Source organism: Colletotrichum abscissum (assembly GCF_030869225.1).
Source record: "Colletotrichum abscissum strain IMI 504890 chromosome Unknown Scaffold_19.1, whole genome shotgun sequence".
NCBI lineage: Eukaryota > Fungi > Ascomycota > Sordariomycetes > Glomerellales > Glomerellaceae > Colletotrichum > Colletotrichum abscissum.
The window spans coordinates 552,108-565,734 of record NW_026850087.1 but is presented as its reverse complement, the minus strand read 5'-3'; the positions used below and the strand labels follow the sequence as shown (position 1 = coordinate 565,734).

Here is a 13,627-nt window from a genome sequence, read left to right as displayed (position 1 = left end):
CAAGTTGGGACCACGGATGACATGAGAAGTCTGACTTCTTCGCTGCCGAAATTAAGTAGATGGTTAACCGTTGATGGAAGCAAGCAGCAGCAGGATTGAGCGGGCACAGTGAGAGCGAAATCAATGCGTGCAGCCTTCAGAGGGCAAATCGTACAGACATGTACAGTACATATATAGTGTTATACACTGGGTGGTGCAGTGCAGGCTTCTCCAACATTTTGTACTCGAGTACAGGCAGACCGGCAATGAAGGACCGCCGCATTGAAGACGTAAGGAATATACAGAAAATCTGCCTTCATAGACAGAGAGATGTCACAGAAAATTTGGTGGCATTTCCCTCACAGCTTCAATAAGCAAGTGGTCTTCGGGTATTTCAAGCCGGCCCCCCTCAGGCAATAATATTGTCTTCACCGGCATAACCCCTCCTCGCCGTCACTCCTTTGTCAAGTAGAACCTGCATCTAGCACTGCCAAAGACAGTCGAAGTCTTAGCTCGATTTATAGTGCAGAGCCCGTCTTCAAGGGCATCCTGCCCAGTACAGCTGGGTTCATCATATGGGAAGCCCTTCGATCCCTAGTTCTACTGCCCGTCGTCGCACCTCTTCGATGGCCCCTGCCGGCTCAGTCTCGTCTGGGTGACGAAGCTGCCAGGCAACGCAAACATCCAAGGCCTGGCCCATCCACTTGCCGGGGCGGACACCGAGTTCTTTTCCCAGCAATCGCCCGTCCACCAGGCGCGTCAACGAAGGTGCGTCCATGACGTCCAGATCAGTAAGGTGGTCCAGGAACTTTTGCCATCCAGAGAGAAACTCTGCTCTGTCTGTGGCGGAATGAGCAAGCTTTTCCGGGGCAAGGTACGAGGTGTACGGAGATGGCGGTACTTACCCGTAGGTGAATCGGATGGCAACTTTTCAATAGCCTCGACAAGTAAGGCATAGAGTACCTGGATTCGCCAGTGGCCTCCATGGCTGTCCCACTTACGAATTGCCATACCAACGATGCCCCTTTCGGTAGTCCTAGATTGCCCGGCACCAAAGCTTTTCTTCAGACCAAGAATCTCGACGCGGTGGCGATATGCTGCAGTAATTACATCGCAAAGCTTGTTGGGGGCCTTGATGCCTTCCCGGGCAACCAGCGTAGTCAGAGGCACAGTACCCCGAGCCTTTGGTAATGGTACTTCCTCCGTTATGTGGGAGTACGGGGTAATTGCAGCCAAATTCCAAGCAAAGTATGCAGCTTCGTCGGATGTGACGAGAACATCATAGATCAATCCGGGGTCCTTGTCATGAGCGAGCCTGTCAAGGAGATCGTAGGCCAGTTTCCACTTGGAGAGATCAGGTGACGGGTGACCGCTATCACTAGAATCCGTGAAGATGGCCTCGTACAGGTTGAGGGTTCGAATCAAGTCCAGAGACATGCATGGGTTCTTACCTGCTCCAGCACAAAGCCAAACGAGTCAGTTCACCAGATTCGTATATCAAAAAAGTTAAGCATAGGCAGACGAACCCTTTAGCATCTTTTCCATCTCGACACCAACCCTTTCGCGGCTAATTTTAAGTTTCAGAGCGTTCAAAACTTGGGGGTCGGCCATGACTGCAGTGGCAGCAGGATCAATTGAAAAGTCGAGACGACTGGCGAAGCGGAGCAATCTCAGGACTCTGAGGGGATCGTCTGTAAAGGTCTGGAAAGGCTCCATGGGTGTGCGGATCAGGCGAGACTTCATGTCTGCGAGTCCTCCGGTCAGATCTTCGACCAGGCCGGTGTGCAAATTGTAAAAGAGGGCGTTAATGGTGGCATCGCGGCGCAGAGCATCTTCCTCGGCAGTACCAAACTCCATCGTAGGATTGCGACTGTCCTGAGTGTACGTCTCCTTGCGTAGATTGACAAAGTCAACGTCCAGACCAAACATACGCGTAGTCGCTGTCTCGAGGTGCTTCGACTTATCGGGATTCGCGGCAATCCTGTGGAGGCTGCCCATATCATCGGGACCAATACTGTGCTTCTTTGTATGCTCTTCTAGAGCACAGTAGTCGCGCAGCTCCAGACTAAAGGCATACCCAGTCATGGCATTGATGGCGGTATCAATATCGTGAGACTCTATGCCAAGGAGTTTATCACGAACCCAGCCCCCAGCCCATCGAAGGACGAGAGGTTCAGGTGAACGACCGGCTCCATCGATAAAGGCAGCAACGTCAACCAAAAGATCCCTCAATTGCTGCTCTTTGGAAGTAAGACTGAGTGTCGGGGGATCATTTGCAGTGGTGAAGTTGCTCATAGACGAGGCGGCAATGGAGGTGGTCATCTTGGACGGCGAAGAGACAGACGGACGACCCACAAACGCGTCAAAGTTTCTCTTCATGAGGCAAGGGTACAAGGATGCGCGCGGCACCGAGCAGCGGTTCCAGGTCAAGACAGATCGAGGCCGAGCACAGGTACGTAGCATGACACGATAGGCCTGACAGTTGGAAGGTGTCGAGTCGGCAGATGCGCCAGTGCAGAAAGTCGAGGGGTAGAACGTGCGCCGCGTTAGACCACGGGCCTTGATCTTTGAGTTTCGAGATAGAGTCCTTCTGGTCTCACTCCAGAAGCAGCCCCAGCTTAATCACCTTGGCTAGGGTGGTCGTGGTAGCAGTGGTGATGGAGGCGGAGGCGCAAGCACAAGCGCGGTTGCATGAGGTAAGGAAAGGGCGCAGCACAGGCCTTGAGGCAAGCAGTCTGGATCCCGGGATCGTCAAAGGAAGTCGATGAATGGTGGGTTGATGATGTGGGTGCGGCTGATCATGCAAGACCGCACTGGGGTTTGAGGTGATGGTGAGCTCAAGATGAAAAGTCGATACGAGTGGCTGGTGCGCGGTTAGCTGATGGATAGTAAGGTTGGGGCAAGGCGTCAGGGCGATGAGACGAGACAGGTCGCGACAAGTCAAGATGAGTAGAGCGAAGAAGGGTGAGTCAAACCAAGAGAGCCAGGACTTGGTGTCGAAAATCAATCATTAGGGACAAGTGATATGAATATGATTAAGACGTTGTCTGAAATTACAAGCTCATCTTGGAGGGGGTATGTATGATGTACTCATATAAGCCAGAGATGAGAGTCATTGGGATTTTGACTCACAACTTGCTACGGGTATCTAGTCAACCGAGACCCTGTAATTGGGCCAACGAACTTGATGTTTGCTTCGAGTTCGCCAAACGTGACAGTAAGAAGAGGAAAGGAAGTAATGAGTGTGCCGTGCACCGGCGAAAACCTGGCTCTGGCAGGCAGTGGTGATAGACAATGAGTCTTTACTCAGGCAGGCACACAGCGCGCAGCACGCAGGCACGGGCAAGTGACTTGTTAAGCACCTTAGTGCTTAGGTACCTGAAAGTGCTGATTTGCCCATGACTCCACAGGAGTGATTATGTAAGGAGACTTTTGAGTATGGTTATGTAATGCACAGGGTCTGAGTTGACGTCGTTTCAAAGTGTATGTGAGTGGTGAACTCAAGTGGACCTTTCTTCACTCTACCTTACAACCTTACTCCGTACTTGACCAACTTACCTTGTCTTTGGCTAATACTATACTAAACTTCCCGTGTCATCTGATTCGTCCAGGGATAAGGCTCGCGCGGACAGAGATGGGGTTGTTGGAAGCCCAAAACTGGTGGTGAGACCAAGTTTTCCATATTGCTGCCCCTCTGTCAAAGCATAGCGACGAGGGTATGTTGGGCACCGTCACTACGGATACCGTCCAGTGCTTGTGGTGTCTTGAGGGCCTCTTGTCCAAAACATACTGTCAGCTTCAGCCCCAAACGGACAATCATCACTTAGTGATACACCTTTTAACGGACCTGAATCCCACACAAGGCTGGGATACCGCGATAAAAGTCCATCTTCGACCATACCTTGCCAGGAGCAGATCCACACCTCTTCCTGCTTGACCACCTCAGTTGGGGGATTTCCCCCAGGGGATAGCATGACCGTGGTCGTAGTTTGGCCAAGGTTGGCTTAGCTTCCGCCGGCCACGTTCCCGTCCACCTTTAACCTTGATTACTCTTCCTTTCTGTTTGATCAACCGCTGGCACTACCACCACCTGACAAGCTACTTACTGTATGCTCTTTAGACTGGCTCACGAGGATCATGCATCACACCGCTGTTGTCACCGGCTGGCGGGTCGATCCGAGGCAATTTTGTCTTCTCTCCCTCTCTCATGAGCAACGGCCAACGGGATCGATTCCATAGCTCTGCCGCACACTGGAAGGGGAAAGGCTCATGCGATTGGCCCCGCAACCATGGGGTTTGACAACTTCGTTTCACACAACATCGGTGCGCAGCCCACGTCGCCTGTTTCAAACGATGCCTGTCTCACGAAGGTAGGTTCGCCGCCCTTGGCAACTACCCACCTTGCCTAGTACCCTGCTACGTTTACCCGCTACTCATCTTTCGGTCCATCTTGAAACTAGTTACACTGGATTGTGAACTTGCTGTCTAGTCAGCGGCTTCAATTCCCCAAAGCATCTCGTCCGTTGGTCGGTGCGTGCTGGCTGCATATGCAAGCGGCAAAGGGTCATCTCAAACTTCATCTCATTATTAGTAATTCGCGGCATTCCTAGCTCCAACGGCTACTTTTTCTGTGAGGCCCGGTCAGATCACCAAGCCCGTTCCTACATCGTGGCATGTAGCTGATACGTCACAGGAATTGTCTTCCTAGAACTCCAGCCTATCGTATACGAATCCAACTGCAGAGGATGGGATCTGAAGTTGCCTATATGCACGTATGGTATGCTCCCGCATCGACATGCTGCATGCGGTAGCCACCATTGTGTGCAAACCGACCTCGTCCATCGCTACTGTTAGCCACCAGTCACTTAGTCTCAGCATGCACTACATGGGAGCACTTGCCATTTCTCCTCATCACGTACATGGAACGACTGCAACCTCCGTGTTTCTTTTTCCCTGAGTGCGACAAGCAAGCACCATGGCTATGACTCAAAGACTGAAAGATGTCAGGACAGAAATAGCATCTTCAGGTGCTCTCGATACCCGCCACAATCCACAGTAGCCTCTCTTTTGGCATCCATTCCTCTGCCTTGGTGGCCGTTGCTCGATGCTCGGTGCCCTCTGGGAACCCTGCGTCGTGTTGAGCGTTGAGAGGCTACAAGGTCATCGCCCCTCGCCATAGCTTTGACTAGTATTGAACCGAGCTATGGCGCTCCGCAGCACAGGGCACAGTCGATTCTCGCGTATAACAACCGGTTCTAACGCGTGTCCTACCATCGGCTGTACGATTTGCCGGTTTGCCAGCCGTTGCACCTGTGCGCGGCTCATAATCGACCTTGACTTGACTCGGCTCGACCCGACTGGCCTACGCAAAGAACGAGTTATTCGAATTCGTACTGCCTTGCCGACCATCTGTGCGTGCGTGGTTCTCGCCGTTGTCGGCCGCAGCGGTTTGATCCGTCTGCACATGTGCTCTCTTTGCAACGCTGGTCGACAGCGTCTCCCTTCATCTACATTGTCTAGCTACTAATGCATCTGCCATACTGGCTTATGAGTGTCTACTCAGGGTTATCCACGCCACGGCGGTAGATCATTTCTGCCCGTGCGTTCGTAGTTGACTGCAAGTTCAATCCAATTGGGCTGCCAACTCCCGGGCTCGTTCTTACATTCCCCCCTGCAACAATCACGTCGTACCCCGGTGATCTGGATCCGGCGTTGACGCTCCCGCGCCGTGGATCGAAACAGCCGTATATCTCTGCGTCAAACACGCACGAGGCATGGTCTTTGCTTGCCAGGTCTACCACCACAAACCTGAACACAACAGCCTTGTCCCTAGTTGCTATGTCACCTTACATAGCACCTCACCCTAAGCTGGCCGGGCCGCCGCAATCCCCACGCCTGTCTTGGTCTTTACAAGTAGAAACGGAAACAAGGCCGGCAAGATCCCTGTCGAGATCATATTGGTAGTGCTTAATTTCGATGTAACCCGGCAGCAATCCTAAGCTAGGTCATGTATCTCGTAACTCGCCGACTCGTGGGCCTACTCCGCAGTCGATTTTACTCATGGGATGCTGAGGGATCTGCACCAACGAGCTGGTCGCAGTATGCATTCACAATATCAGTCGCTGCTGTTTTCTCCTGGATGGGTTGAAAACCGTTCTCTGTCAGGTCAAGCTACCGCCTGTATCTGCCCGACTAGAAATACACGGAGTATAGAACTGCAGGTCATCCCCTTATGTGTGGCACTCTTGTCGTTCGTACCTTGAGCTAAGGTAGTGGACGGTGCATACGATCATTTTGCACTCATTAACCCCCTTCAACACTGGTGCATCTGGGTTGAGTCGAAATAAGGTCGCGGGCTCGGACTTTTCCAGCTGACATTCGGCCACACCAACTCCGGAACCTTGCGGCCATCCCTGCTATGGCGGCCTCATGTTGCACACGCCCCTGGCCCGAGGTTCGCATGAGGCTCTGCTCGTGGCCTCGCCACAGCCCGACTTTGTGGATACAACTTTGAGCGAGCAACAACAGCCGCGCGTGGAAGGTACTTCTGTGCATGTGCACGCTCCTTTAGCTGTAGTGATACCCCCCGGGATCTCGCATTGAGGCTCTATTGCGAAAACATGTTTGGCTTGGCGGTTTGGGATGTCGGATGGAAATTCGACCAGCGTTCTCTGAGTATCAGAGGAGAAGGCGGGAGAAGCACTCCGGATGCTCACTAAGGCGCGTAAGGGCATTGGGATGCAGGACATGCGCGTCGTCTCGACATCAGGCAGACATCCATCCACCGCTTGGTTGCTCTCAAAGGGGTGCTGACAACCAAGGTATAAAGATGGTCTAACCTCCGGCCTCAATCCTCTCGTACTCTTCTTCCCCATCCAGCATTCAGCAGTCTTTTAGTTATCCGACCACTTCTCTCCTTCCAATCATTTGTATTGTATAATATACCCCTGCCGGCCAGGACTTACCTTCTCTCACATCACAATGTCTTCCATCAAGAGCATCTTCGCCATCGGCCTCTTGGCCACTGCCGACATTGTTGCCGGCCATGCTGCCATCATCGGCGCCACTGGTGATGCCGGCGGACAGGGCATGGCCCTTGGAATCGACTCCAGCACCCCCCGTGATGGAACACGTCGTGATCCCTTCCAGGCTGACAGCACTCGCTTCAAGGGAGAGGCTGCGGATACCTTCGGCGAGACAGTTGGAGCCGGCACCAACAACCTTGAGACCGGCACCAAGGCCATGATGGCCGAGACCGGCACCATGCTCCCCCAGATCTCCGCCGGCGGCTCCGTCGACATGACCCTGCACCAGGTCAACGGTGACGGTGGTGGTGAGTATTCGATATGAAATCTTCTTCTACTTGACACTTGACTTACACGTACCAAGGCCCCTACGACTGCATGATCAACGCCGATGCCACCGGAGCGTCGTGGACCAACATCAACGTTGTCACCACTCCCCCGGGCCAGAACTCCCGTAACCGTGACGGTGCCATGACCGATTTCCCCCTCAAGGCTGCCATCCCCGCCGATCAGGCTTGCACTGGTACCGTCGCTGGCCAGAGCAATGTCTGCTTGGTTCGTTGCCAGAACGCTGCCCGTGCCGGTCCCTTTGGCGGTATTGTTCCTGTCCAGATGGCTGGCACCACCACGCCCGCCGCTGCCCGCCGCAACTTGATGCTCGCCGTCAAGCGCTCCGATGAGCTTCTCAACAAGATGATCAAGCGTGCTCAGACCCCCTCCGCCGCACCCGAGGACGACGCCGCCTATCTGGCCGAGCTCCGCGCCGACGGCGAGGAGATCTAAACGCTTGTGTTTTCTGTAGAGAGGGACTGGGACTACCACGAGGGTCAAAACAGAGATCCGTGGAGGCAGGATGGATAGCAATGAAGAGAGGCTGTTAACTGATGCTGATGCTGATGCCTTTCACTTGTATCTGAGGTGCCTGACTGTGTCTTGACACCTGTAGTGCACAATTACATTCTCTGACTGCTGATCACTTTGGTTCACTGTAATGCAAATGTGTCGAATGATGTTCATATGTATGTGTCCGTGTCGAGATTCTTACTGCCCTTAAACAGTGGTGAAAGGTATGAGAACATCGTCTGCTACCGTAGTTGAGTATGAGAGTGACGTGCGAAAAGCGTTCACTTGCCACATTGAACAAGGTATCACTTAACGGGGGAGATGCACACAAGTACAGCATGCGTGCATGAAACTGACGGGGAGCTGAGGCGGGATGACGGCGGGAGCAGAGAGGGGGCGACACAACGCTAGCAGATGCAGTATGAGGGAATCATAGGACATGATCCCAATCCGAGTACCTCAGTGTCAATCTACCTATGACTGCTAGCCACACTTCCTTGAATCAAATCAACGGCTGACAATGTTGACAGCCATTCTCTCGGTGATGCCATATTCTCGAAAAGACGAAGTATCATGTCTTGGTCTTGCTGTTGTCGCTCCTGTAGAGCTCATCTTCACGTCGAGGACTTTTTTATCAAGTCTAGCGCAGGCCAAGGCGTCTGATCTCAAGATAATATCTAAGGGGGGTGTCGAACCGCCCAAGTGTCGCGGGTGTCGAAGTCTAGGGTTCCCTGGTCAAGGGAGGGAGCCGAGGAAAGAAGAAGGTGTTGAAGAGAGAGGGGAATCCGAAAAGGGAAACATTGGAACCTCCCCGCAGTTTCCGAGATGCTGGTTGAGTTGTGTGGCTGTGGTTGGAGGCCTGTGTTGGGATAACAAAAGTAAGGTCAGGTAAGGAAAGAATAGTTTAAGGTATCATTCGTACGTAGACTGAGGTATACTTTCGCACCACCACGACTTAAGCAGTACTTTCTCATGCTTGACCACAGCTGCGAGGCACTAATACAGAGTATGGGTGGTGGGCAGGTAGCTCTTGGGGTGGTCGCGGCCTCCGTTTATTCGCCGTGAAAGGCGTGTGACGTCAACGGCGATGGCAAATCCTCGTCACTTTCCCCGCGTTAACAGAGGGAATGGATAATGTACCTTGCGCCTACTCGAGTACTTTCAGATACAAGAAACCTTGACAACCTTCCTAAACGTGTCGCCTCACTCTCTCGCGTTGGTTCAACCTGAGATACTGTCAGATCTTGCACTCTCATGTTTTCTATGGGAGATGAACACCTCGTCTTGGATCATGTCGCTGTTAACAGAAACCAAGCCAATTTGACCAAATGAACCCTTAACATCAGGCAAGTGAGGTGAGCTGCGATATGCAACATGACACGTCTCCCTACAATGCGTAGATTGCTACATCATGTATGTTATGACCACCCTCATGTTCCTGATACCTGGTGTATATGAGTGCTTGGCTCTATTCAGGTTCTCTCTCGCTGCAGCCATCGTGGTCTTGGCACATAGATCTGTGTGTGCGTAAAGGTCCTTCAAAGCTTGGCTCAGGTGCACTCAAGTGAGTGATGTGCATCACACGTCGACCCAGCCTCAACCTTAGCACGTATATGATCGACAGGTTCATTAAGCCAAAGCGCCTTCGCTTCTCGAGTAGGATCAAGTGAACTCATACCTCCCTCAATAAACAAATTGGAGGCCTGGGGATCAAAAGTGCGCAACTGGCAGGTGACCACCCCGAGTGAGTTCTGGTCCGAACCTACCTTACTTTGACCTCATGTGCTCTCTTCGTACACCCCCCATCGTACAGTACATGACATGCATCGCCTCCGCCTTCGTTGACATCAACGCCCGCCAGCTGCATTGGCTAGCTACCTTACCTCTGCTCCTCCCTCACCTTGCCCTCCAATGCCATCAGTAGCACCCACCCTCCACGACTCATCCATGCTACCCAAACGCGGGCTGCTGTTAAGAAGGCAATCGCGAGGCCTGGACCTTCATAAACTCACGTCTTTCCCCCTCTCAAGTCTCCATTCCCACTCCTTTGCTCAACTTCCCCACTTACCCCCCTAACCAGCGACACCACGATACCCTCAAACAGCGTTTCCATCAGCCACCACCCTACACAAACTCATCTTCTGAACTCTTAGTAAGACCTGCCACTGAGCAAACCTTTACTCATACCATCCAGTATATCCACCATCACCATCACCATGTCAAGTAAGCGTCCCCGTCCATGTGCAGCGCATGTGAACCTTGCTTACACGCCCTATCAGACGAACAAGATAGAACCCAGAGCATCTCGGCCGAGGTCGGTAGCTCGCCAGTCGCACTCGACGGAGAACCCGCCGTTGCACTCTCATCCTCGCCCATAGATCGAAGAGCCAGCACCGACGAATGGGGTGAGCTTTGGAAGTGTCCTTTGAAGTCTGCGAGTCTCTGGAGTGCTGACTGATGTGCTTCATCTACTAGACGCATCCAAGGTACCCCCGAGCCGCTTCCAAAAGCGCAAGGGTTCCATCTACGCCACGCCGGGTTCCCGTGATGGCCACGTCGACCGCAACTACGCCTCGGGGTTCCATGAGAAGCACACCGAGAAGGGCTATACCAAGACGCCCGCGAAATAGTCACCAATACAGTGATGTTTTGGGGAGATGCACGGCGTGGTATGAGGAACGCCCCCCACGCTCGCGGCATGGAGCAGTACGCCTAGCCAGACCACTACATGTGAGGCTGTGAAACACATCAGCCAGACAAGGGAAGGGAGAACATTGGAGAATGAATTGATTTGAATGGAGTGGACCGGGAATTGAAAAGTATTGTAGGGGTCCTGCTGTCTGTATGCTATTACCTAAAACTAGCCAACCACCGCCAGGCCGGAGAAATTGATACATGTTACTCGTCAAGGTCGTCAATGTCGATAGCGTCCGGATTCGCCGGTGCTGGCGGTGCTTCCAATGTGCTGCTCATCTTGGTAGCGTCGCTGGCAGCCACGAACCCGGCTGGTGCTCTTGCTTGTCGCTCAAGTGCCGCCATGGCATCGTCCACCTCGGCATCGCCCGAGTCCTCCGGTCTCCGCTGACTACGCGCAAGCGCTTGCGACGCGATGAAATTGACGTCCGTGTTGTACTGCGCCTGCACACTTCGCTTGATACGGAGCATTTCCTTGAACGTATCCTCGTTGCCATGCTGCACCTCGAATGACTCCCACTTGGTCCAAAAAGCTGGACTGGTGCGTGGATCACAGAACTGTGACGCGTGACCGTAAATGGCTCTCGCCCGATCGATCTCGCCAAGGCGCTTCTCCATGTCGGCAAACTTTAGGCACATATCCCGTGCTTCGTTGTCGGGTAGAGTGGAAACCGCCTTTTCGTAGATTGGCCTCGTCGATGGCAGGCCAAAGTTAGACGCTGACTTGGTGATGTAGAAGTTGAACATGTCTGCCCGATCCTCATCCGCCACCGCACGCGTTGCGCGTTCGTAGATGCGCATAGCGTGCCTCGCGAGGCCCCGCTCCTCTTCCAAGTTGCCGTACATGAGGTAGATGACCTTGGCGAATTTGGGTGGGCAGTCTTCAATGGCCTGTTCGAAGAGGTCGCGCAGACGCTCAATACCGATCTTGCGATCCACGGCCTTTGTAAGGTAGAGATTCCACAGCTCAAAGGCAACTGGGTAACTGAAGAGGTCCAGGCCACGTTCGTAAATCTTGAACGACTCTTCGTAGTACTGGTGCTCTTCCAGCAGATTCGCATAGTTGACCACTGTCTGCGGTGTCGCGATTCGCAGCTCAAAGATGCGCTCGTAGACCTTTCGTGTGTCCTCCACAGTGCTGACACTCTCCACGAGGTCCACGTAGAAACTCCACAGCTTCCAGCTCTTGTGCACACGCTGCTGCGGCGATAGCGTCTCGTCAAAGTAGTCGACTGTGGATCTCTTCGGTGCCTGGACAGCCTTGGCCATGATTCGTACGGCATCGTCAAAGTTCTCGTTCCTCAATTCCATCTCAGCCCATTCAATCCACATATCAGCCAATTCGGCAACGGACTTGAATGGGACTTTGACGGCTTTCTCCATGATGATGCGCGCATTGCGTATGTCACCACCACGCTCGTAAAATTTGGCGTAATTGGCCCAAAGCTGATGGAAGGCCCCGACGGCCTTTTTCGGTTGTATCGTGGCGATGGCGGCTGTGTATGTCTGAACGACTTCGAGATGGTTGTCGCCCCAGAGAGCCACTCTCTTCTCCCACTCAGACACGTTGTTGGGGTTCTGGCGCAGGACTACGTCGTTGAGAAGGAATGGCCGTCTGTCCATGAGTTGCTCGAACCGCATCATCCGTATGTCGAGTTCGAAATCTGCCTCCTCGTCCACGATACCGTTGTCGGCACGCTCCGAGGCTACCTCCATTAGGGCTCCAATGATGGACTCTTCGAACTCGGTGTACGAATCGAAAACAAGCGTGAAGTCTCTGACCGTCATTACCGTGGTGATGGCTTCCTCGAGCACGTCTCTGGCGCGCTCGAAGCTGCCTCGTCGGATCCAGTAAGTCGCTAGGCCGCACCAGAGTTTTCCTCGTTGATCGGCGAACCTGACAATGCCGCTTCTGACGATCCTGTCAACATCAATACCCGTTTCGTGACCGGTTTCAATATCCGCCGCGTGCTCGACCATCAAGTCCACCATTTCGCTCCACAGTTCATAGTGCCCTTTCCCTTGCTTGCTAGTGAAGCGCGGATTGTTGAGGATGTCCATGTACTTCTTGATGGCTTCAGTGTAGAAGCCGACCTGCACAAGGAGCTCGATGAAGTCTTCGGCGTCCTCGGGGTGTATTTGCATGTAGCGGCGCCACACCTTGACGGCGCTGATTCCTGCAGCAGAGTTGATGAACGGCTTGTAGAGAGCCCAGATTCGATTGTGCTGGGTAATCGGCAAGGCGCGAAGGGCTCGATCGAAAGTGCGTCGGGTGGTCGTGACCAGCGGCTGCTGAAGCAAGAACTTCAGATATAGCTCCCAGATGCGAGGCATTTTGTTCAACAGAATGAGCGCGCGCTCGAATAAGGCATTGACTTTTCGGTACTCGGCGGGGAAAATGGCAGCATTTAGCTTCGAAACGTGCTTGGTGCGAAAGGTAAGATACTATCCGTACAGTTAGCAATCGGCGGCGGCGGCGGTCCGCCAGCTGGCGTGCTCCTCGCGACTTACCATCTTCCATAGCTTGTAAGACCGGGGGAGTTGGAGACAGGCTCGTTCGAGCACGAAAGCGCGTTCGTGTACAGTTCCATGTTGGGACTTGAACTGAATGTAGGCAAGCCACGGCTTGATGCTTCCAGGGCTTCGCAGGATATCCTGTTCGTATACGGAGTCCTCGTCGCTCTATCGGACACTGTTAGCTTCTATCTCCAGTGTTGACAAGACGAAGAGGGCAAGTAGGAGGATGGGCGGCGCATACAACGAGGTGCAGTTCCGGCCGCCTCTGAGAGCCGTTGAGAAGCGTGGGAGCAGGCATCTTGGTTCAGGCCGTTTGTCCAAAGGCCATGAGTAACCAAGAGACTGACAGCTCGAGCGCAGAGAGCGCCTTTTCGCCTTGTGCAGGTCGCGTTGGGGACGAATTCGCAACTTCCGGGGGCGCGATTTCAAAAGATGATCATGGCGCGAACTAGGCGACAGATCGTTCCTTTACGATGCAGTCTGGCAAGGTCGACCAACCAAGGTACTTTTTCTCGCATGCGCCACGTCCTGTATTTTTGGGATGGCGCTCGGCTATTGGGATAAGTTGG

At 53.3% G+C, this 13,627-nt stretch overlaps 5 protein-coding genes across 5 annotated transcripts; 2 read left to right on the top strand and 3 right to left on the bottom strand.

Annotated features, from left to right (window-relative positions):
* Positions 1-550: 550 nt before the first annotated feature.
* On the bottom strand, positions 551-2,442 carry CABS01_08501 (poly A polymerase head domain-containing protein; the record flags this gene model as incomplete). The annotated part of the gene is made up of 3 exons (XM_060541860.1): positions 551-819; positions 885-1,430; positions 1,506-2,442. The coding sequence occupies 3 exons, from the start codon at positions 2,440-2,442 to the stop codon at positions 551-553; spliced, it is 1,752 nt and encodes a 583-aa protein (XP_060402017.1).
* Positions 2,443-2,575: 133 nt separating this feature from the next.
* On the bottom strand, positions 2,576-2,938 carry CABS01_08500 (uncharacterized protein; the record flags this gene model as incomplete). The annotated part of the gene is made up of 1 exon (XM_060541859.1): positions 2,576-2,938. A coding segment is annotated over one exon (363 nt), but the record flags the coding sequence as incomplete, so codon positions are not given.
* A 4,022-nt stretch (positions 2,939-6,960) lies between these two features.
* On the top strand, positions 6,961-7,787 carry CABS01_08499 (uncharacterized protein; the record flags this gene model as incomplete). The annotated part of the gene is made up of 2 exons (XM_060541858.1): positions 6,961-7,312; positions 7,369-7,787. 2 exons carry the CDS (start codon positions 6,961-6,963, stop codon positions 7,785-7,787), a joined length of 771 nt encoding a protein of 256 aa, XP_060402015.1.
* Positions 7,788-10,063: 2,276 nt separating this feature from the next.
* CABS01_08498 (uncharacterized protein) lies at positions 10,064-10,477 on the top strand (the record flags this gene model as incomplete). The annotated part of the gene is made up of 3 exons (XM_060541857.1): positions 10,064-10,070; positions 10,127-10,252; positions 10,323-10,477. The coding sequence occupies 3 exons, from the start codon at positions 10,064-10,066 to the stop codon at positions 10,475-10,477; spliced, it is 288 nt and encodes a 95-aa protein (XP_060402014.1).
* A 268-nt stretch (positions 10,478-10,745) lies between these two features.
* Positions 10,746-13,356, bottom strand: CABS01_08497 (pre-mRNA-splicing factor SYF1; the record flags this gene model as incomplete). The annotated part of the gene is made up of 3 exons (XM_060541856.1): positions 10,746-12,986; positions 13,053-13,223; positions 13,300-13,356. 3 exons carry the CDS (start codon positions 13,354-13,356, stop codon positions 10,746-10,748), a joined length of 2,469 nt encoding a protein of 822 aa, XP_060402013.1.
* Between the last annotated feature and the right edge of the window lie 271 nt (positions 13,357-13,627).